The sequence below is a fragment of the Panthera pardus genome, unplaced genomic scaffold, assembly GCF_024362965.1.
Source record: "Panthera pardus isolate Hobbes unplaced genomic scaffold, ASM2436296v1 HiC_scaffold_9, whole genome shotgun sequence".
NCBI lineage: Eukaryota > Metazoa > Chordata > Mammalia > Carnivora > Felidae > Panthera > Panthera pardus.
The window spans coordinates 974,689-998,868 of NW_026527024.1; the positions used below are offsets into that span (position 1 = coordinate 974,689).

Consider the following 24,180-nt stretch of genomic DNA (forward strand, 5'->3'; position numbering starts at 1 on the left):
CCGGATCTGCACAAAGCACGGGCCCCGCGAAGCTCGGGAACGGGGCCGGGCAGGCGGGGCGCGCGAAGCAACGAGAACACCGGGAAGGGCTGGTCCCGGGCGGGGCGGCCTCGGAGGGAGAGCCCCCCCTCCCCCCACGCACCCCGGGACCCCGGGGACGGCCCCCCGGTAGGCGCGCGGCGGCCGCCCGCGCCACCACCGAGAGGCCGGCGTTCCTAGAGCGGCCGCGGGCGGCCAGGTGCGCGCGGCGGCCTCCGGGCTCCGGCCGGCAGGGGGCAGCACGGCGGCGGCCGCCCCACGTGGCGGGGGAGCGGGCGGCGAGGCCGAGGGCCGCGGCCGGCCTGGGGGCGCCGGACGCCTTCCGCGGCCGGGCGGGCGGCGGCTCGGTTCAAGTCATTAGGGATTACATTGACAAAACGCACGCGCACTCATTTAAAACAAGCCCAGAGAAGTAAAGTTTTGAAAGGAAACGCTGCAGAGTGGCTCCCCTCCGGCCCTGGCTTCATCAGCTCCGCCGCACCGCTTTCAGCGCCTGTCCCCGTTTCCCAGGGGCGCGCCCGGGGCCGGGACTGCCGCGGGGTCGCGGAGGACTCGGGCGGGAAGGGAGGGAGCGGGGGCCGCGGCGGGGCGGTCCTCGGGGGGGGGGGGGCGGGGCTGCACGGCGCGGGGGACGCGTCCCGGGGCCGCCGCCGCCGCCGCCGCCGGGTCCTAGGCGGAGCGGAGAGCAGGAGGACGCGGAGCCGGGCCGCTGGAAGCCGGGGAGCCTCGGCGTCGCCGCCGGCCTGTGCAAACAGACGGACGACGGTGACAGCGCGCAGCCGGCAGGGGAAGGGTGGGAGGGGCCCCCGGGTGCCGGGAGAATCCCAACGGCTCCATCTCCCCTCGGTGCAGCTCTGCTGCCCGCGGACCCTTGGACTCAGGAGGCGGCTGGGTGACCCTCCTTCAAAGGCAGGGCAGCCCAGAGGATTCCTGCCGTCGCCCGTAGGCACCCTGTGACCGTGGTAAGAGGATTTGGCAGTGACTAGGGGGCTCTACCTAATATTGGGGCTGAAATATCGGAGGGAAAGATAAAATGTGATTTTTAATGATATCTTTTAAAGAATTTGGATTAGCTTGACTGGAGAATATCGTCGGCAGCCCCACCAACGGGGCAGAGATTTGGGGGTGTCACCTGTGCCTCTTCCTGCACAGGGTCACCTGTGGCCTACTCACCCAATCATTTTCACATTTACCGCGCCCCTCGCGTGGGTCAGCCCCGGGGGGCCAGATGCGGGAGCAAACAACCCGCCCCTGGGAAGACTGAGGACAACTTCCCCCCCCCCCCCCCCCCCGCCCCGCCCCGCGCCCTCAGTGCCAGCCCTGCACACAGAGCCCAGGGAAGCCCGGAGCGGCGTTGTGTGGCCCAGTGTCCTGCAGGCGTAACGTGCACCTGGATCTTCCCTTGCCTTCACCGTGTACGCATTTGCTGTAAAAATTTCTTTGGGGATCCTTGTAGCTTCTGATGGGGCTTTTCTGGGACATCTGTGCTGCTATTTCCCCCTGCCTTCCAGGGATTCTTGGAGAGTGTCACCTCTGCTAGATTTCACTGGGACTCGCCACTGTCTGATGAGAACATCTGCCCAGTATTGTAGAGGTTATAGAGAATGGAAATGTTTATAGCCCGAAAGGAAGAAATAAGAAACCGTGTGTCCTATCAGAGAATGAAGTAAGCATGGAATGGGTCTCTGGATAAATCAAACACACAGAGTTTGGATTGAACTGGGAAAGGTGAAGTGAGAAGGGTCATCAGAGACCCGGAGGGCATCCCGAGGGCCAGGGGAGAGCTGATCAGGTGGGCTTAGTACCTCCCTGGCACCCTGCCCCCAGTTATTTTACTTGTTTACTTTCTGAAAATGGCTTTATTTAAACAGGATCCTGGGCTAAAAACAAAAGCCTGAAAACACTGACAGATGAAGCCCAGAACATTTGGCTGATCGTTGTATACTTGATGAAGATTTTGTGTCCTTAGTCTGAAAGACATTCTAAAATATTATAGATTTAGTTTCTGCCGATTCAGTTTCTTCCAAGTAATCCGCTTAATTTCACAGGTGTGGAGGTGGTTAGAAGTCCTCATACTGGGTGGTAAATAAAATGATTTCTTCTGTTACATTTACTGAGGAGACTTGATGCCTTCTTCTGAAGAAATAAAGGGCTCATTCAATTTTGAGATAAACTTTTATTGTTTGGAACTCAAAAATTCCTTTCACAGGAAAAATAACAATGCTATTTTCAGTTGGGGGGGAAAGGGTTTTAAATTAAATTCTAAAATCCTATTATGTGCTGATTACATACTAATGTGAGTTCATCTTTTTGGTAAAATGAACACCCAAGCATGTTTGTATGCAGTTTATGCCCGTTCCAAGACTCTAAAAAGCTGGCACAGATTCGGGCAAGAAAAATGTGTCTATTTCCTCTCAATATGTCTACTGTTTGAATTAAATATACTGGAGACTGGTGTAATTTGGTCTGGATATTGACTTGTTTTTTTAAGCAGTGCTCTGAAATGTTTGAGGTTTTTTTTTTTTCAAACTTATTTCAAAATGTATTACAAACCTTTGACTTGGTAAATCAGCTAATTCAAGATAAGCTAAGGAAACCACTGCCTTAAAGTGGGAAGGGAATAATAGTAATTTTAGTTGGATACGTTATTAAATTGTGCAGAGGGTAACTATGCAAAATCAATGTAGTACTTTTACTTTAGGACAAAATTAATGTGACTTTCAACGATGATGATTAAGTTGCCAAGTAGGCAACACAAACTGGGTGGCTCCGTTGGTTAAGCATCTGACTCTTGGTTTCAGCTCAGATCATGATCTCATCGTTTGTGAGTTTGAGCCCCGGGTCAGGCTCTGCGCTGACAGCACGGAGCCTGCTTGGGATTCTCTCTCTCCCCCTCCCCCTCTGCCCTTCCCCCATGCTCTCTCTCTCTCAAAAATAAATTAACATTTAAAAAAACACTTAAAAAAGGACAATACATACATAAACATTTTATCTTACATTTTAGAATTTACATCAATAATTTGCCTGCAGAAAATTCGATCATGGAGCCATGTGGCTCTTGGATCATCCCCTCAGTGGAAGAATGGCAAAAGTCAGGTTTCATAACCTGTTTAACTTTCTGCTGAATTTAGGTTAAATCCAATCAATCTCAATCCTTTGAGGGCACCACCTTAGTGTTTCTGTATCCTGTAGATAAAGAACTGATGGAATACCCTGCTTAAAAAGGTATAGACTCTTCTGATTCTAAAAGGAAACAGTTTGTTATCCTGATATTCATTATTTAAGTGATACAAGTTTTCACCGGTATATTTCGTCATTAAAATTCAACTTTCCCTTTCTCTGGTTGATAGACAGTAGTTGGCTCCTTCCTATCTTACACTCGAGTTAATTGGGAACCGGGGTATTATTTACAAAGAGAAGCCGTGAGTTTCATTCCTGCGGCTGGCAGGAATGGCGAGAAGGAACAGTGACGACCACAGGCCGTGTCGCCTGGAAGAGGAGAGTGGTATTTTATTAGGGAGCAGGTGCATTTTCTTTGTCATCTCCCTCGCCCAGCTCCTCTGTTAAACAAATGGCTTGTTAGGTCCTGACTTCAACAAACAGAAGGGGAGCCCCTGGCCTTAACACACAGTTGTCTTCCCAAACGCCTTAAGCAAGAGAGAGACTCAGTTTTAAACGGGTGGGGGCGGAGGGATTCCTAGCTGGGCAGTTCAGCCACTGAGGCGTCTGCAGGTGAGCTGGGCCTCCCAGGGGGGCCGGGTCCCAGGGTGGCCGGGTCCCAGGGTTGCAGGCCAGGCCAGGCCTGGCTGAGCTAAGCTGGTGGGCCACTGAGCCCTCTGCCTTCAGCCAGATGCAGAGCTTAGGTGCAGTGTCCACAGGACGGTCAGGGCTGCGAATCAGAGAGAAATAGTGCTCTTTGCCTTTTTTATTAAGGATCCACTCTGAAGAAATTGGGAGGCAGTATGGAACAGCAGTTAACAGCACACGCTTTGGGTCCCACACGCTTAAGGTTCCATTCTGGTCACGTGACCTTGGACTAACTGCTTGACCTCTCTGGATTTTATCTGGAAAAGGCAGGGACGAATACCGATTTCACAGGTGGGCACAAGAGAAAATGAAATGAAAGCATTTCGTTAGCACAGTGCCTGGAACATAGGAAGATCCGCTGAATCGTGGTGATGATTGTTACCGTCCCTAAAACTCAAGGCTGGGCTGAGCGCTGACCGGAAGTCAGTCCTCCGGTAAGGCCAGCGTCCGCAGTACCCGATTTCATTTTTCCTTTTCTCGTTCTTTCTTTCCTCTTCCTTCCCTCCTTTCTTCCTCTCTCTCCCTTTCTTTCTTTTTTAAAAAGGGTGTTAGCCTGGAGTTACCTCTTGTAGAAAATAGAAATAAAAGGGTTAGATTCTATTGTATTTTAATAAAAATACTCGTTTTAAGGAACCCAACTAGAGGAGGTCCATGAAGATTTTTTTTTTTTTTTTTTTTTTTTTTTAATTTAAATCTAGAAGTTCCCGCTATGCCTGGGAAGCAGTGAGAGGCTTCAGTAGCCAAACAGCTTTCCAGAGCTGGAGGAGAGGCCTTGGCCTGACTCACCGTTGCCCTGGCAACAGGAGGGCCTGGAGGCCTCCGGCCCTGATCCCTTAATCTGAGGAGCCTCCACCACTGTGCCTCGGGAAAGGTCTCCCCCGACACCTGGCTGGTTAAAGCACCGAGAGGAGATGGAGGCGGGGCTCTTTCCTGGAACACAGCTGCCTAAATGTGTCCGTGAGGGTCTCAGTTTTCCAGACCCCCGAAGGCTTGGTCTAGAGGACTAGACCTCCGAGTCTCCGGCATGTCGAGGAAGCAGATGGCTTCCCATCCTTCTGTGTTTCTCCATGGGGCCCAACACAACCGCTTTGCCCACGAGTGGTGCCTAATAAGTACCTGGGGCGGTCCCCAAGGGACCAGACTCAGGTCCTGCTCCGCTGGCTGCCCCCCACCCCCAACCTGAGGAGGTTGCATTAATTTCTCCAGCTGCAATGGCATAGAGTCCACACAGAGACCTTTTTTGCCTCTGCAACAGTCTTCTCTTCTCTGACGACGTTCATAATTTTGGCAAACATATGGCTTAGGGCACGTTCTTACTATATTCTGTTTCCTCAAATTTTGTCTTACATCTGAGGATACAATGGAATAATTTGAAAGAGGGGCTGGCTTTCCTTTTCCAACAACCATTCAGATCCCAGGGAAAGGACTCTGTGGTCAAGCACATGGGTTTGGGAGTCAAAAAGGCTTGAGGTCAGGCGCGCTTGGGTGGCTCAGTCGGTCGAGTGTCCGACTCGGTCATGATCTCGCGATTAGTGAGTTCAAGCCCCGCGTCGGGCTCGGTGCTAACAGCTCGGAGCCTGGAGCCTGATTCCAGATTCTGTGTCTCCCTCTCTCTCTGCCCCTTCCCTGCTCATGCTCTGTCTCTCTCTCTCTCTCAAAAATAAATAAATGTTAAAAAAAAAAAAAAAGACTTGAGTTCAAATTTTGACTGTACCATTAGGTTGCTGGGTGACTTTGGGCCTAGTTAACCTCTCTGAGCCTCAACCTCTTCATCTATAAAAAAGAGTATAACTAAGGTCTTCAACAGTAATTAGCATTCAATTAATGGCAATTGCTCTTCCTGGTACACAACTCCATGGGGCCCATGGCAACTGGTTTCCAAGTCTGCCCTTCTAATTAAATTAAGGGCTCCCGGGGAGAGCACTGTGGATGACGACCAGATACCCAGAAAGGTGGGGTACAGCCCACTGCAAATTCTGGCTTGCGGCAGACAGGCGTGTTTCAATCCCTGTCCACTCGGACATCGAGACCAAGAGTTGCTTGTGTGCTTTTGAACTTCTTCACACCAAAATAACTTTCTGCTTCTGCCTGTGGGGGAAAATCTCCTTCTCGGAGATTCATTCTTTCAGAATACAACACGAGCCGGCTACCTACCTGAACTTCTGTTTTTATGTAAATTAAGCCGTCTTTAATTATGAGCTAATAATGAAAAAAGCAAACTTTTACCGAGACCTTAGTATGTGCCAGCCTCTTTGCTACTTATTTATTCTTTACGTGATTTAAGCCTCCGAACAGTGGAGCCTTATTTATCCCCATTGAACGGGCAAGGAAGTTGATGTTCTGCTAATTAGCTGGTTCAAGGCCATACCGCTGTCAAGTTTAAAGCCACATCTGGTCCACTCCAGAGTCTGTCTGCACTTCCGTGACCATCCTCGAGAGCTGTTGACCTCTGACGCCATGGAGATCGTGGTGGATGGAAAGTGAGAGTCACCATGGTGTGAGCGAAGAGATACCGTGGAGCACAGCCTCCCCCCCGCCACCCCCCAAGACGCTTGGAGAGGGGGTTAGAGCCAAGGAAGGGAAGGTAGAGGCACAGAGAACCCCCGAAAGCCCAGCCGAGCCCCACGCAAGAAGTACGGGTCCCTGGCTATATTTAATCCGTTATAGCCAGATTTCCTAGGAAAAGAAAGGCTCACCATCGCCACGTGGCCCCCAATGCCCCGAGGATGCCCTGGTAACTGTGTATAGCAAATGAAGTCACTCTGAGCCTCCCCAAACCACCGTGGTCTCCTTCTCAAGTCTGAACATCTCCGGCACTCTTGGTCCTCCAGTTCCGGGACCGGTAAATTGGGCACCAATGGCCCTCCACCAAGTATCTCCACAACGCCTCTAACATCCCTTCCAGGCCTCAAATATCCTGGTGTTCCAGAGCACCGGGTCCTCCGGCATTCCTTCAGCTGCTAGCCACCAGACCCATCATCCGTGGCCCGTCTGCTGCACACGGCTGCTTCCCCCAGATGTCTGACCACGGCACGTTTCCCTCCCGGTCCGCTTCGGTCTCCTGCTATCTGTCCGTATCAAGCCTGTCCTGCTTGGCAAGGGTTTCCCACACGAGAGCAAATCAAACCCCACCGTCACAAAGTCTTAGGTCCAAAACCCCCTCTGCACGCAGAATCTGCTTCAAGCCAACCTTTTTGACCTTGGTTTCCTACCCAAGCCCTTTCTCCAGCTCAGTGGGTTTCATCAGTCACTGCTTCTTAACATTGGAGCTCATTTGCCATACCTCCCCCTTTAAGGATCCCCCTGCCGAGAAGGCCTGGCCCATTTCTCTCCTCCGTGGAATCCTCTGCAGCCCGGGATGGGCTCCGTCACCACCCTCGTGGAGAAGCTCTTCTGACTCCTCCAGGCTCCTCCCCCTGTGGTCTGCCTCACTGCCTGCTCCTGAATCTGACTGCTCTTCAGCTGGTTCTGCAGCCCAGGACCAAGGCTGGCCTTGCAAGCCCCTTGCACTAGCCCCGGCCTCCTCCCGGCCTCCAGCTGCTTGTTCTAATGTCCTACCAGCCTTGCAGAAACTTTCCAGAAAAGTCAGATCCTTTCAAATGTGAGACCTTGAGCAACGCCTCCCCTCTCTGTGCCTCAGTTTATGCATCCTGATAAAGGAGGCAGTTGACGACCTCTGGGTCTCTGCAGAGTCAATGACAAGGCACCTTCTCCCTCAGATTCCCTTTTCCGATCCTCTTGTCCGCCATCCGCTCCTCTCTACCCTGACTCACGGCTTAACCTGCCTCCCCTGAGCACTTCTTGTCTCGTGGGCTGTTCTCCCCGTTTTTCAGCAGAAGCCTGGCCTCCCGGGTTTACCAGGCTGAGCTCGGCCCTCTGCTAGCCTCCATGAATTGTCCCTTCAAATTGTCCGAATTCTCTCTGGGTCACTGCCAAGCCCAGGAGCAGTTGAGAATAAGCCGCTCCGGTGGGCAAAGTAATGCACCTGCAGTTTCTCTCTGGGCGCCTCACTGGGGGGTCATCAGAGATGAACCAACACCTACAACCAGGGTGCGTTCGTGCATTTCACAAACCCAGAGAGTAGCTTTGGCGCAACATACACATAAAAAAGGTCTGACCGGAGCCTTTTGTGGTTCCTCTAACCACGGGCACCAGGAGCCTCTGCACCCCTTCCCTACCCCCTCCCTGCACCCCTGGCCCGCTACCCCCCACCAGCTGCATTTCAAGCTGGGCGGGAGATCTGGACCGGTCCCGAGGGAAGCGCCCAGCTTGTGCCGCAGAACTGTCTCTCCAGCCCATTCCAAACCTGTTACCCTCCCTGACCATTCTGGTCAACCGGGCCCTACCGCTCCCTCGGCTCCCACTGTCCTCCCCACACCACGGCGCGCGCCAGGGTCCGCAGCCAGGAGCGTCTGCCCTGCCATCCAGGGATTCACTACAAGCTCGCCTCCTTTTCCATGTTCTAATCCACGGGCTCCGCGCCCCCTCCACCACCCAACACAGGGAGTGGGCACAGAAGAGGGGCTCCAGAGAACCTGTCAACTGACGCTAGGCACACGCCCCTCGGCCACCTTCTCAACCCTCCCCTTCAAAACCAAACAAAAACGGCAAACAGGAAACGCTCGTCTTTTAAAAATTACTCTATTATTATCAAATAGAACCACAGTATCCAAAAGGTAATTATAAAGTTCTATTCCCCAACTAAGTGGCCCTACACCGTCCCTCCGAGTGGCCGGCGGCCAAATCACTCCCCCCGTGCTGATTGGTTTCATCCATTTTATTGTCAAGGAAATTAACAGCCCGAAGGGGGTTCCCCAGGTCCCCGCACTCCCCACCCGCCCCCCCGGGGCCCCCGGTAAACACGGTAAACACGGCAGCAAGCGACCTGGTCTCACTACCCCCGTGTCCTTGGGAGGAGGGACGAAGGGAGGGAGGGGGGCTCACGGCAAGGGGGCTGGGGGCGCCCCGCCCCCGCCCGCCCGGCTCGGGCCTCGCGGCGGCGGCGGCGGCGGCCGGGCAGGTGTCCGCGGCGGGCCGGGCCGCGCAGCTGGCGGCGCACCTGGCCGGGCGGCGCGGCGGCGGGCGCGCTCACTCGCCCGTGTGGGTCCGCAGGTGGTACTTGAGCGACTGCTTGTAGCGGAAGCACTTGGCGCAGTGCGTGCAGGGGTAGGGCCGCTCGCCCGTGTGCGCGCGCTGGTGCTCCAGCAGGTGGTGCTTCTGCGTGAAGCGCTTGCCGCACTCGGCGCAGTGGTAGGGCCGCTCGCCCGTGTGGATGCGCCGGTGCTCGAGCAGGTGGTGCTTGCGGATGAAGCTCTTGCCGCACTCGGGGCAGGCGTGCGGGCGCTCGCGCGAGTGCACGCGGCAGTGGTTGGTGAGCTTGGACTTCTCGCTGAAGCTCTTCTCGCACTCGGGGCACTTGAAGGGCCGCTCGCCCGTGTGAGTCCGCTGGTGGCGCAGCAGGTGCGACGGGCGGCTGAAGCTCTTGCCGCACAGGCTGCAGATGAAGGAGACCTCGTGCTTGCCCGCGTGCACGCGCTGGTGGATCACCAGGCTGATGTGCAGGCGGAAGCTCTTCTTGCACTCGGGGCACGTGTAGGGCCGCTCGCCCGTGTGCGTGATCTGGTGCTTGGTCAGGCTCGACTTGTGGCTGAAGCTGCTGTCGCACTCGGGGCACTTGTAGGGCTTGGGGCCGCCGCCGCCGCTGCCCGAGCTGGGCGACTTGGGGCGCGGCTTGAGCGTGTGCTTGGGGGCGAAGCCGGGCCCGCGCTCGGGGGACGCGTAGCCGCCGCGGACGCGGTGGATGCGCTGGTGCAGCGTGAGCTGCTGCTTGTGGCGGAAGCTGATCTCGCACTCGGCGCACTCGTACGGCCCCTCCTTGATGTGGTTGCGCTGGTGGATGATGAGGTTGATCTTCAGCCGGAAGCTCTTGCCGCACTCCATGCAGGTGAAGGGCCGCTCGCCGCGCCGGTTCCGCTGCTGCTGGCTCGAGGAGCCGCGGCTGTCGCCCGGGTGCCGCTCCCCGTGCGTCGGCGGCGCCAGCCTCTTCACGGCCGGCTTGCCCAGCTGCAGCGGCGGGGGGCTCTCCTCGCCCTCGGGGGACAGCTCCCCGGGCAGCGGGGTCTGGTACATGCCGGCCTCGTAGCGCCCCGACAGCTGCCCGAGAGCCTGCAGGTGCTGCGGCAGCTCGTCCTCCTCCTCCTCTTCCTCCTCCTCCTCCTGCTCCTCGGTTTTGATCACGATCCCCTCTGCTCCAGGGACAGGGAGAGAGACGGAGAGAGGTCAGCTGTCGCCCGGGGCCTCCGCCCTGGGCGCCGGCGGGTGAGGTGGCTTCACCCTCGCCCACACACACTGCCTGTGTCTCACCGGCCCCGGTGCCTTCTTTGGGGAAAACGCTCCTTTCCACTCCCTGCCGCCCCGCGGCCCCCACCTCCACGGGGTTGGGTGTCTGACCCAGGCGGGCCTCGGGGTTGGGTCAGGAAGGAGCCCAGGCCCCCAGTGGCCCGTGGGAGCCCTCTCTGGGAATTCTATGCAGAGGGAGCAGGAAAGGGGCGGCCCGGCTCCCATCTCCCCAAGCTGCTAGCCGGCAGTACTCAGCAGGAACGAAGGAACCCGGCATGCGGAGCCCCCCGGGGAACCACTAGGGTCCAGGGTGCCTGAAGCTGGCATGGCTGGTGGACCTATGGATTCCTATCGTGGGCCAATAAGCACGCCTTCCGGTTTTCACTTAGGCTGCTTGGGGAGGTGGGTTTCTACCATCTGTATGGAAAGGGCCCTGACTCATCAGGCTGTCACTGTTTTCTGGCTCCCAGGTCTCCCAGGTCTCCTCCTTTCGTGAGCGCACCTCTGGGCCTCCCTCAAGCGCCTTTACTCGCCTTCCTCCAGCAACTGCTCCCTCCTCTCCATGCCTCCAAATCACCCGGGTCACACAACACCCACCTCCAATCCTGTCTTTGCCCTAAAACCTTCCTCGACCTGCCCAAGCTGCAGCCCTCAAGCGCCCCTGAGCGCACAGCACAAGCTGGTGCGCCTCCCCAGGACTTGGGGACCTCAGGCTCCTCACGTGGCACCACGCACGCACAGGTGGGGGACTCACCTGCGGTGGCTCTACCGACCCTGAAGCTGGGGTCGGGGGGGGGGGGGTCTCCTCTGCCTCTCCCCCACGCTCTGCCACGGGGGGTGTTCTGCGAACTCCCGGACTGGACGATGTGCTCCTCCACCCCGCCCTCCACCCTCTAGGCTGGCCCTTTAGGGCCCAACTTGTCAGCTGTTCTGCGTGGTGTTCTATAGTGTTCCCCGAGCACCTAAGTCCTAGAGGAAAGGAGTGGCCTCTGACTCCTGTTTGCATTTTCTCAGATGCCTAGTACTTACTTGGCAACCCCCTCAACACTGATAATTGGTGTCACACACTGTGTGACATGAGAAAGGCACTCACCTTTCTAGGCCCACCTGTGAGGCGGACGCGGCAATAGTTGGCATTTGCAGAATTCTTAAAAGCAAACAAACGAGAACTTTTTCAAGTTCTCGCCTGACAACTGCTGTCTTTTTATTCACTATCTCTTAGAGGGTAAGTCGAGCAACACAGACGTGGGGCATCCACCCCAGAGATACCAAGTGACAGTTCCAAATAAAGTAAATGAAGTCAGACCTTTTCAGAGCTTGCAACTTAGGGACCACCTAGTCTGTCTCCTCAGCTGACGGGGAAACGAGCTGGCAGCGTGCGCGAGCTGGCCAAGGTCTTGGCCACAAATTCGTTAGTGACTGCCGGGCCACGGCCCGTTCTACTCCTCTGAACCCAGGACATGGCAGGACATAAGCGTGCCAGTCCCCGCTCAGGCCGGACAACAGATTCTCAGTAGCAAGGGACCCAGAACATCCTTGGAACAGGATGCTTCAAAGATCAGGAAGGAGGAGGCAGCTTCAGAGGTTGGTAATTAGCTGTCTCTGTGCTTATCCTGAAAATGAGGGTTGTTTCTGAAAGACCCAGGGGAACTATGGGCCTTGGGACATTTAAGCTCTCCTTGAGGGGCCCCTGGGTGGCTCAGTCGGTTAAGCGTCTGACTTCGGCTCAGGTCATGATCTCACGGTTTGTGGGTTCGAGCCCCACCTCGGGCTCTGTGGTGACAGCTCAGGGCCTGGAGCCTGCTTCGGATTCTGTGTCTCCCTCTCTCTCTGTGCCCCTCCCCTGCTTGTGCTCTGTCTCTCTCTCAACAATGAATAAACGTTAAAGAAAAAAAAAAAAACTCTCCTTGAGCATCAAAGTTTTTGTTTTTTTCAGTGAAATGAGAGTGAAACAGGTAGCCCTAAAACCCAGGACTCCAAATCCCACCAAGTGCCATTCAGTAATTTCCTAAGATTCCCAGTAGAATTAACGGGAGTGCCCAGAGGGGACTCTGGCCTTTCTATTGTGAGGCTTTGCTGTGGCACATCCTCAGAGGTTGCCCTGTGTCTTTCACTGTTTTCCAGAGACAGCATATGGTATATTAGAAGGATTTCTGGAATATCATGCAGTTCTTTAAAAGCAAGGAGTTAGATCCACATCTTTTGCCTAAGAAAGATGTCCGTGCTATTTTATGACGTGCAAAAAAGGCAAACTGCAAAGGAATCATCTACAAAAGTGAACAATTTTTTTTAAAGCATCAGCATAATACTTTAAAAAAACCTATTAAATAAAAAATGGATGTGGACACATTTCTCAGTACAAACAGCATATAAACTGATAGGATAGTTAATGACTCTTTTGCACGTAAACAAAACTTCTAAACAAAAACCAGAACCTAAGTGTATTCCTTAAAAATTTGGTAGAACTCACTTAATTCCTACCTCCCACAGTAGATGCAGAATGTGGGAAAAAAGAGCAGAAGCTTCCCAGCTCAGTTGGTAAGTAGAAGATCATTTTATTTCCCAAACTAGATGAGGGTGGCTGAAGAAAGGTTCAGGCTGATTTGCTTTATGAATAGAGCTGAGAACTCCTGAACAAAACAGTAGCTAACTAAGCCTAATGGTGCATTTTAGAAATACACCATGATGACAAGATGGGGATTTTCTCAGGACTGCCCGGACCGATCAGCATCAATCAGCCACAAAAGATGTCCTGAGCTCAGGCTGCTGAGGGCGACACTTCCTCACTGTTCTTGAACTCCTGAGGAGCAAGAACTCCCAAGTGTGCAGAAGGGTGACCCAGAGGTTTCACGATCAAACACAAGTGATGGCTCGATTCTACCGGGAAGGGACCGTACAGTCCGGTATTTTAAAAAGCATGCGTTGTGGGGGTTGAGATCTCCGGGTCACTGAGGCTTCCAGAGTGACCTAAGAACCATCAAGGACACACCGGGAGACAGAAATTCTAGCTTGGCCCCAATGTCGTGACCTTGGGCAATTGATCTGACCTTCTCTGCCTGTAGAAGGAGGGGAGCTGGAGAGAGATAATCTCTGAGGTCCCTTTGGGTCCTCATCTGACCTAGTCTTTGGCTGTTAATACCTTCTGCCCAGGCCAGAGACCGATTCTTACAAATCCTGAGGCAGGACACCAGCACCTGAGACCACGCCGGGGAACGTCACACCTATCCACTGATCACTGCCACATGACCGTTCGGAGAGAAACTCCAACTTTCCCACGAGGCAGGGGCCTGCCCGCGGGCCTGATGGCAGCAGCTCCCCACGCCTGGACCCTCTCCAACTGACCTGCGCAGTTTCTCTGCTGCACCAGCATCTGTTTGAGCTCGCTGAACTCGCTGGAGCCTTCGGTGGACTCTTCCAGCGTATTGTCCTGTTCTTGCATGTCCAAATCTGGCTGCTCCGCACACGGGTCGCCCAGCTCGGAGTCCTGAAAGCCATGCTCCTCCACCTGTCCCATCAGGGGCTCCGGCGTCTCCAAACTTTCTGAGCCCTCGTCGTTGGTCTGCACCTCGATCTTAATCACGATCCCGTCGTGTGCTGGGAGGGCAGGGAGGGGTAGGGGGTGGGGGTGGGGGAGGGAAACAAAAGAACCCAGAACATGGTCATTGCACGGCCAAGGTTTCTGCAGCCTAGATTTTACATTTCAAGAATTCTGATTCTAGAGACCGTGAGGAAATACAATGTTGAGTGAGTAGACAGAATTTTCTGGACATTTTGTACGAACTGGAGTAAAGTTAAATAGATGCAGAGTTTGTGTTCCACAACCCCTACAGTTTTTAAAATAGTATTGCCAGGGTTTAAAAAGAGATCTTAATTCCCTTTCCTGGGTCAGGCCAGCCAAAGTCGACAGTTTCTCTCCCTTACAGTCAAGTTGAATAACGAAAAGGCCAACCATCTCACCCTGCACACCCTTCCAGCCCATGCCCCAGGGGTCCGGCACGGACAGACCAGAGCCCCCCGAGTCCCCCCACCACCCCGGCCCACAGTTAACAAGCATGAGCACACGTACACTCGGAGCTCTTGGGTTTGTTTTTAGTTAAACAGCATCTGATTACACACATTGCCCTTTTTTTCAACTTGCCGGTAGGCCTGCAGGTGATTTCAAACGTCAACACACACACACACACACACACACACACACACACACACACACACACACGGCCATCATGTTGCATAAGTGGGATCTCGCACATACTCTTTTAGCGCACAGATTTTTCTCTTTTGATTTGCCCTTCCCTTTCCCTCAATTCCCCTGTCGCCGCTTATGGCCTCCCCGGCAACTCCTGTAGTTAACCTAGTATTTTTCTCTATGCTTCTGTGGTTATTTATTGCAACAAGTTGATGCGTATCTGTTTTTATTTTCTGGCCATTATTGGTTTAAAAAAAAAAAAAGAAAATTGCCATATACCTCCTCTTCCCTCTCAGGTATCCTGTAGAAATTCCTGCGCGGCAATTTCTGCACAGCTAATGCACTGCTCCTAAGTGCTGCGTGTGTGTCCAACCACTCCCTTCCCGCAGGAACATTCACTTTTTTGTTTCTGGTCTTTTTGCGCGATCAACTGTGCTGCAATCACATGTTGATTTCCATGGCCGCCTATCAAATAGGGATATTATTTCCGTGAGAGCCCCGGGAGCGGGGGCCGCGGAGTCAAAGGTGTCGTTATTTTTAATCTGGTAGAAGTCATCAGGCTCCTTTTGAGCCAGGCTGTGACAATTCATATTTCTACCTGCATGAGAACATCCTCTTCCCCACACCCCTGCCAGTGACAGACACCTAAAATTTTCCTCACTCAGATGGGGGTAAATTGACAATTTACTGATACTTTCCTGACTCGGGTGATCTGAGTATTTCTTTTACTTATTGGCCTTTTCTAGTTGATTCTGCATGAACCGTGTTCTGTTTTTGTCGATCGGTAAGGGTCCTTTGGTTCCTGTGCTAAAGATAACCCGTCTTCCCTTAGCAGCATTTCAGACACTCCCAAATCTAACGTTTGTCTGTTGACTCTGTGCCACCTCTTATCAGACTGCTTTCTTCACGTTTTCACGTGGTCACCCATGTCCCTCTTTCTTTCATGGCTTCTGGGTTTTCTGTCTTAGTTAAGAGGGTCTCCTCCGCCCCTGGATGGTTCATCTGGTCTCCTGGATTTTATCTCAAGGTTTTTATGGTTTTATTGTTTACATTTAGGTCTTTGCTCCATCTGAAATTTATTTTGTGTAGAGTGTGAGGTAGGGATTCAGTCTTACTTTCTTCCATATGGAGAGAGCTGTGCCGGCATCAACGCCCTCACGGTTGAAAATCATTTTGTTAACTAAGGAACTTATAAATGTATAATGCCTAAACATATTCATTCATTCATTCATTCATTCATTCAGTGCATATTTACTGAGCATCAACTATGGGCGATGGGGTGTTCGAATGGCTTGGGACACATCAGTGAGCATAGCAGAGCTTCTCCCCTCCCTCACACATCTCACCTCAGGCAATAAACATAATTAATAAATTATATGGTATGCTAGAGGGTGATAAGTGTTGTGGGAAGAGAAAAGAAACCAGGAAACTCGTAAACAAAGCCAACAGTCCCTGCCCCTGTGAAGCCTCCTGGCTGTTGACCGTGGGCACTGGTGATCCCCAAGCTCAAAGCCGAGAAAGCAGAGCCACCAAGTGCACTTACTAGCAGCTGATGCCACGGGACCCAAAGCTGCGTTCTTCCCGATGCCCGGCAACCCTTTAATCCTCTTCCACGCAGCCAACCTGTCTCCTGCCAGCCGTGGGGAGTAGCGGCAATATAAGGCAGCTCTGATGGTCCCCGACGCCCTGTCCGCAGCCTTAAACACGGACGTGCCTACCTCCCCCCCAACAACCAAGTCTCCAGAACACTTTCATCCCATTCTCTGTCTCACAAAGAAGATGGAGTCACACACGCTCACGTCGGTGCCTTGCTCCTGCTCTAGCTCAGTCATCCTGCTTCCTCCCCTTTCCTCTCCCACTGGGGGGGGGGGGGGACAGTGGCCCCTCTGCTCTTTCCCTTAACACTGCCAGTTTCCAGTGTTCACGGGGCCATTGGCCACCGCGCTCCACCAGCAGGGCCTGCTTCTCTCTGCAATCCTGGTCTCTGTGCTAGGGTCACAGGCACGACCGTGACTCTGGCACCAGGAGAAGATCTTCCCTGACTTCACAAACACCTGAAAACATTTTGCTTGCCTCCTCCCTAAAGTAGTCTTTAAAAAAAATTTTTTTTAATGTTTATTTATTTTTGAGAGAGAGAGAGAGACACACACACACACAGAGTGCGGGCGGGGGAGAGGCAGAGAGAGAGGGAGACCCAGAATCCAAAGCGGGCTCCAGGCTCCGAGCTGTCAGCACAGAGCCCGACACGGGGCTCGAACTCACAAACCGCGAGATCATGACCTGAGCAGAAGTCACACACCTAGACGACTGAGCCACCCAGGCGCCCCCTTAAAGTAGTCTTTAAAAACTAGGTACCCCTTTGCACTTTTTTTTGAATAAACATATCAAATGCTTCAATAACTGCAAAAGATGTCATTTCTGGAGTACTGTAAATATTGATGTTTTAAAATAAACTTTTCTATCACTTTTTAATGTCACCAGTGGCATCTAAGGACCGCAACAATTTTAAACCCGCTATTATTCACTTAAAAAATACACAAACAAGTTCTTCTTCGATACTTGCAATTTTTGTATCATCCCTTTGCACCCTGAACTTCTATTTCCATTCCCACTTTACCCACAGAATTTTATCCTCATAGAATATATTTTTATGCTTAGAAGACTTTCACGGGTCTCCTCGTCTACCATTCTGCCACAGAAATGTGTATGTAAATTGAAAGATTAATCTTGCTTTCATTTCTACTAACCACAGGGCTCTCTACTTGTTGTCTTCCTGGCTTAAGTTATCCTTAGTTATTATTACTATAGAATGATACACAGTGGTTATTCAAGACAGAAAACAAAAAATGTATTAGAAATGTCTCTTAGAAGGATGGGAGGAATTTTTTATTAGTTTGCTTATCTGAGAATGAATATTCTTTTTTTTTTATAATTTTTTTAAACATTTATTTATTATTGAGAGACAGAGAGACACAGAGTGTGAGCAGGGGAGGGGTAGAGAGAGGGGGAGACAGAATCTGAAGTAGGCTCCAGGCTCCGAGATGTCAGCACAGAGCCCGATGCGGGGCTCGAACCCACAAACTGCGAGATCATGACCTGAGCCGAAGTCGGTCACTTAACCAACTGAGCCACCCAGGTGCCCCCTGAGAATGAATATTCTTATTGCTTGATTGAGACACAGTTCAGAATCAAATATATTACTAATTTTCATTTTCATAAATACAAGCATTGGGAAAGCTCATTTACAAAGATACATGGATGGGCTGGCGGGAGCTTTGTTACGGAATCATCACTTGATTCTTTGAATTTGTCTGAATTATAATGCTATGAAAGCACACATGGTTAACATACCATCAAAAACTGTTTCTAATGACCTATTAGCTGACAACTTAATTAGGTTCTCTTTCAATTTTGTTGAAAGCAAAGTATTGCAAATGATCTAACTTGCGAAAGAATTTGCCATATGGGTCCCGACGCGATGCACTTGCAGCCATGTATCCTTGCGTTCTGGATTGTCTCTGTGACCCACAGGGCTTTTTATACCTCAGAGAAATGCTCCCTCCTAAGATGGGGATGGGGGGGCGGTTTGTGGGATTTGAGACCTCACTCTGCCAAGCCTCCTACCATGCTCTCAGCTGAATGTAACTGTACTCCTCTCTATGGCGTTTCTTTCTTTTTCCCTCAAAATGTGCCATGTTTATACATTTTCATGCTTCCCTTCCATTTGTTAGACAGTAGGGAAGCCAGCTGTCTCCCATCAAAAAGACTTCCCCACCCCAAACAACTTTTGAAACAGTATTGACAACCAAATTGCATTTATAAGAAGTAATTTGTGGGGTGCCTGGGTGGCTCAGTAGGTTAAGCATCCGACTTCGGCTCAGGTCATGATCTCGCGGTTCGTGAGTTCAAGTGCCGCGTCGGGCTCTGTGCTGACAGCTCAGAGCCTGGAGCCTGCTTCGGATTCTGCGTCTCCCTTTCTCTCTGCCCGTCCCTCACTCGCACTCTGTCTCTCTCAAAAACAAATATACATTATAGGCAGTAATTTGTTCTCCCATTAAAAAAAATAAATAAAGACACATCCCTTGTAGGACTATAGTTTATGACCAATGGCAGAACAGTAAGGAAAAGTTTTAAATAAATGGAGTGGGAACAAATGAATGAATGAATGAATGAATGAATGGAGTGCAGACAACTGGCTTCCCAACAAGACAAGCACCTCGACATCAAAATAAATCACTGATGAAACAAGACTTTAGACACAATGAAATCACACTAGTATTAGAAGAAGAAAGCACAGCTTCTTCCCTTTCCTTTTTTCTTTCTTTATACAAGTGTGAGGTGCGGAAGAGGCTCTACCCCACGCCCTCTGGGACTTCAGATACTCCTTCTGGAGGCCGTCTGGCCAGCCACACCAAACGTGAAATGTGCCCAACACATACGCACTCTCATTTTTAGCTGTAACTTGTTTTGGAAAGAATTTCTCTAGTTTTGCCTGGACATTGTTTGGTGATGAGGGACTTCTTTAATTTGTGCTTGGTTTGTGATCTCTGTAAGTACAATTCTTCCTAAGAACCCCTGCAAGATGGGAAAAAAAATACTATCCTACAAATGGTTTCCAAATGTATGGTGGGTCTGTGAGCACCACATTTAATAGTTAGTGAAGCTGAAATAATGTTATATTTGCAGACACTTAGTTAAAATGTGTCATGTATATTCTGCGATTTTTTGTTTTCTGGAGCAAAAAAATATAGTTTATTTCAGATTTCAAATAGTTTTAGAGGCTTTTGAAAGCTCACAGGCCCAAGACCTGTGATCATGTTTACTAAATAAAAGGGGCTGAGTAAGTATTTCTACACATAATGTGAAACCCAGTCACCATAAAGAAAATAATGGGTAAATCTGAATACGCAGAAACTTAAAACTGATAAATTTGGGGGCGCCTGGGTGGCTCGGTCGGTTAAGCGCCCGACTTCGGCTCAGGTCATGATCTCACGGTCCGTGGGTTCGAGCCCCGCGTCAGGCTCTGTGCCGACAGCTCAGAGCCTGGAGCCTGTTTCAGATTCTGTGTCTCCCTCTCTCTGTGACCCTCCCCCATTCATGCTCTGTCTCTCTCTGTCTCAAAAATAAATAAACATTTAAAAAAATGATAAATTTGAACACACAACAATTTAAAACAGCCATACCCACCCCCACACAAATACTATATACAAAGGTAAACCATATATTTATATACATAATAAGACCTAATACCCTTAACATTTAAAAAGCTTTCACAAATCAATAAAAAGATGAATAATCCCAAAGGACAATAAGCAGAAGATAATTCATAAGACAAGACATCCTGGTGATCAATAAAGGTACGAAAATAGGCTCAACATTGCTCTTACAGAAGTCAAATGAAAGCACCAAAATATTGTCTTTTCTAGCCATCACTTTGGGCAAATAATAAAAAGATAAATAATACCTAATATCGGCTTCAGTGTGGGGAAAACAGGTAGTCACATGGTTGTGTATAAAACCGAAGGTGGGGGCGCCTGGGTGGCTTGGTCGGTTGAGTGTCTGACTTCGGCTCAGGTCATGATCTCACAGTCCGTGAGTTCGAGCCCCGCGTCAGGCTCTGTGCTGACAGCTCAGAGCCTGGAGCCTGCTTCCGATTCTGTGTCTCCCTCTCTCTGTGACCCTCCCCCGTTCATGATCTGTCTCTCTCTGTCTCAAAAATAAATAAAAACGTTTAAAAAAAAAAAAATTAAAACCGAAGGTGTATAAATTGGCACAATTGTTTTGAGGAACTTTTTTTTTTTTTTAATATTTATTTTTGAGAGCGCGTGCACAAGAGACAGAGTGCGAGTGGGGAAGGGGCAGAGAGAGAGGGAGACACAGAATCCAAAGCAGGCTCCAGGCTCCGAGCTGTCAGCACAGAGCCAGATGCGGGGCTTGAACCCCCAAACTGTGAGATCATGACCTGAGCTGAAGTTGGACGCTCAACTGACGGGGCCACACAGGCACCCCAGTTTTAAGGGACATTTTTAAAGTATGTATCAATTTTTTTAAATTTATTTTTTTTAATGTTTTTATTTATTTTTGAGACAGAGACAGAGCTCCGAGCTGTCAGCACAGAGCCCGATGCGGGGCTCAAACTCACAGACTCTGAGATCATGACCTGAGCTGAAGTCAGATGCTCAACCGACTGAGCCACCCAGGCGCCCCGGTGTGTATCAAATTTTTTAATGGGTCTACCCTTCTATCCACAAAGTCTACTTCTAAACAACTTTCTGACAAGTGCATAAGATTTACTTACAAAGGATCTTTAGTGAAGCACTGAAACTTGTAAACACTCTAAATGTACATCAGTGGGAGTTCATTTAAATAAGTTATGAGATCAATACATAGAATACTATAGTCTGCTACTAAAAAAAAGATTTGTACGTTCTTACATGCAAAGAAGTCAAAGAGATGCAATTGAAAAAAGCGAGTTCCCAATGTACGTACTGCTATATATACATATTTTTTTACAATGAGAAGGTATTTATGTCTTATATAGTTAAAGTTGTGTGTGTGTTATGTGCACATAAATTAGAAGGAATAAACTGTTGTCTTGCGAGAGAGAACTGCGTGGGACTTTCGCTTTCTCTGCATTCGTTTTTTGAATTGTGCTGATGAAACTTCAGAGTTTTACTGGAAAGTAAAAACGAGTGTTGCCACGTTAACCTTCCCTATCAGCTCAAAGCAAAGCAATGATGGTCAACACTAGCTTTCCAACCTTCTTAAGGCTGCACTTTCTGTTAGACTTTAAAAGTTTTTGGCATATTAATTTTTAAAATCTTAGGGGCGCCTCAGTGGCTCAGTCAGTTGAGCGTCTGACTTTGGCTCAGTTCATGATCTCACACTTCGTGGGTTCAAGCCCCATGTCCGGCTCTGTGCTGACAGCTTGGAACCTGGAGCTGCTTCGGATACTGTGTCTCCCTCTCTCTCTGCCCCTCCTTTGCTAGTGCGCTCTCTCTCTAAGATAAATAAAAGGTTAAAAAAAAAATTAAAAAAAAAAATTTATATATGTACCCAGGCCAAGGGTTAGTTTTTCAAAATGTGTTTTTAAAGAGCTCTCCCCCACTCCCAACCACTATTTCCTGTTCCCCAGAGGCAACTCCAACTGATTCCTTTGTCATTCTCCTTCCTAACTCTAAGGAACAGACTTCTATTGATACTCCTTGAGTTTTCAATTTAAACATCACCTATTGACTTCCAAGAGCTGAACATGAAGACCATCCCTCCGCATCCAGGCAAATCTTTTCCAAATCCCTCATCCTTCCAATTTAGGTTGCAACTCTGGCTGGATTAATTTCAGGTGTTCACATGACTAGACGACATAAATGTTACGTAAAATCGAATGTGTAGTATATACCACAGTTACTTGTCTGCGAACGTTTTTGCTTTCCCTGGAGTTGATCATTTTTTTTCCCTTGGCTTAGCTTACTGTTTTCATGAAGTGGGCTCTAAACTCCCCAACCTCCTCTGTAACGGTCTCTTCAAAACATTCAGATATAATGGGCATTTCTTACTTTCATCTACTTGAAGAAAAATTTTCTAGAACCTTCTGATGTGCTCCAGTCTGGACTGGTTGCCTCCAGGTGCACAGCTGTCTTCTTGGGATCCCCCTTCGGCAGCACCCCAGGGATTTGCCTCGCCTCGCTCATGTTGGAGCTCCTAACACCTCTTGCTCGGCTTATGTCCTCATTTCAGCAAAGCGCCTCCCCCACTTTGAGAGAGGGTGCGCACAGGAGACCTTGAAAACGTCTCGATTTCATTTCTCACATTAATTAGAAGGGTCTGGCTGATATAAAACCCTAGAATCGTTGGAAAATATTTTCCAGTTTTAAAAAAAATGTTTATTTATTTTTGAGAGAGAGACAGAATGTGAGCAGGGGAGGAGCAGAGAGAGAGGGAGACACAGAATCTGAAGCAGGCTCCAGGCTCTGGGCTGTCAGCACAGAGCCCGACGCGGGGCTTGAACTCAAACCGCGAGATCATGACCTGAGCCAAAGCCGGACGCTCAACCGACTGAGCCACCCAGGTGCCCCAAAACATAGTTTTTTAAATTTCTCTGCATGGTCCATGTTTCTTTGGAATCTATTTTTTCTGCTTTCTTTTCCTTTGGCCTCTGTATATTAGAGGCTTTCCCCAAATGTCTGTGGTTCTTGGTTTTCTATTTATAAGTAGAATACTCAAAAGAGATTTAAAGTTTGGTGTATTTAGGTAGGGCTTGCTAGTGATGGGTTTCCCAACAGGATGACTTCACGGAGTCATTTCACTGGGAAATACCTTGGGCTGGTCCCAAAAGTCTCCGGACAAGACTCTTCGAATACACTGTCCTGAGGTCTCATCCTGGATGTCAGCATCATTTTGGAGTCCGGTTAGGGAGGAAGGCTGGAGATCTCAACATCTGCAGGTCAAGTTTCAGTGATTCCCTTGTTTTCAGCATGGTGCCCACCCTCCATTGTGCCTGGCGTCCACGTTCAGACATCCTCGTGTTCATCTTCTCCAGGGAGTAAGCCTTGGTTGTCCACCAGGGTTGGCAGAGGCAGATGCCAGTCGTAGGGATTGAAGGGGGCAGCAGAGGGGATATGGTAGTGTTTAAATGCCTCTTTAAAAGATCTCTGACTTTGGGGCGCCTGGGTGGCTCAGTTGGTTGAGCATCCGACTTCAATTCAGGTCATGATCTCATGATTCGTGAGTTTGGACCCGAATCAGGATATCAGTGGGAGCCTGCTTCAGATTCTCTGCCCACCCCCATCTCTGCCCCTTCCTCATTCGTGCTCTCTCTCTCAAAAATAAATATTAAAAAAAAAAAAAGATGTTTGACCAATCTTCTGTTTTTAACACCACTTTTGCCCCCATTTCCAAAGATACCTAGAGTCTCTGGTACTGCTGATTCCCAAGTCTTGAGTAGGGATGGGGGGTGGAGTGCAAATCGAGTTTCTTTTCTGCTTTCCCCAATACCAATTTTGGATTTAGCTTTCTAAATCAGTAATCACCCAGCCATCTGCTTTCAGACTTCCAAGATTTGGTTGCTGTTGTCTCCTTGTCCATTCCTTTTAAAAGTCCCTTCGCTCTTGCTTTAGAAGGATTCTGGGAGGTAGGAGTAAACACATGTTCAACCTGCCATCTTTAACTCGAAGTCTTTCTTCATGCATTGTTTTTGTCAAAAATTATTTTTACTGAATAAGAAGTAATGTGTACTTACTTCAGAACATTCTACAAAGCATACAGAAAATAGGAAAAAAAGTCAAGTGGAAACATAATGAAATCGCATTTCTTCATTGAATTTTTTTTCCTATCCTTTGTTTACATCATGGACTTCGTGTTACATTTACATTTTCCACTTCTGCATCATTAACTTCCCCTATCAACTGGATCACTGCCATCAGTATCCCTCATCGGCGTTAGCGATCTCCATCTTAAGTAGACAGGGTCTGTTCCCCCAGCCACTGCCCCCTTATTTCCACTCCCCACTCACTGATGGTGGGCGCTGCCCCCCCCCCCCCCCCATTCTCCCCTCCATCCACTCCATCACACCGCCAACGCTCCTCCTGCCGAGGTCACTGGTGGACACGGCAGTTTCTGCCTCACTAAGCTGCACGGCAGGATCCAACACGGTTGACCACGCTCCCTGCTTCTGGAAGCGCCCTCCTCTTGAAATACCCCACGATGCGCTATCCGAATTTTGCATCCTCTACCGACTGAGCCAGCCGCCTGCTGGGCCCCAACTATCCTAATTTTTTGCTACCTTTCTGACCACTCCTTCCGTTTCCTTC

The 24,180-nt window shown here is 50.2% G+C and overlaps 1 protein-coding gene and 1 long non-coding RNA gene across 4 annotated transcripts in view; one reads left to right on the top strand and one right to left on the bottom strand.

The window, feature by feature from the left end:
• The first annotated feature begins 671 nt into the window (after positions 1-671).
• LOC109269232 (uncharacterized) lies at positions 672-2,499 on the top strand. The gene is made up of 2 exons (XR_002080995.2): positions 672-1,001; positions 1,551-2,499. It is a non-coding gene; the product is annotated as an uncharacterized LOC109269232 (long non-coding RNA).
• A 5,971-nt stretch (positions 2,500-8,470) lies between these two features.
• ZNF777 (zinc finger protein 777) overlaps positions 8,471-24,180 on the bottom strand; it is a 28,688-nt gene continuing 12,978 nt past the window's right edge. For all 3 annotated transcript variants that reach the window (XM_019453116.2, XM_053898631.1, XM_019453117.2), the window contains exons 5-6: positions 13,528-13,779; positions 8,471-10,091 (exon numbers count right to left, since the gene is read on the bottom strand). In XM_019453116.2, coding sequence (XP_019308661.1) covers positions 8,935-10,091; positions 13,528-13,779 — 1,409 coding nt within the window. In that variant the 3' untranslated portion in view covers positions 8,471-8,934. The remainder of the gene's footprint in view (positions 10,092-13,527; positions 13,780-24,180) is intronic.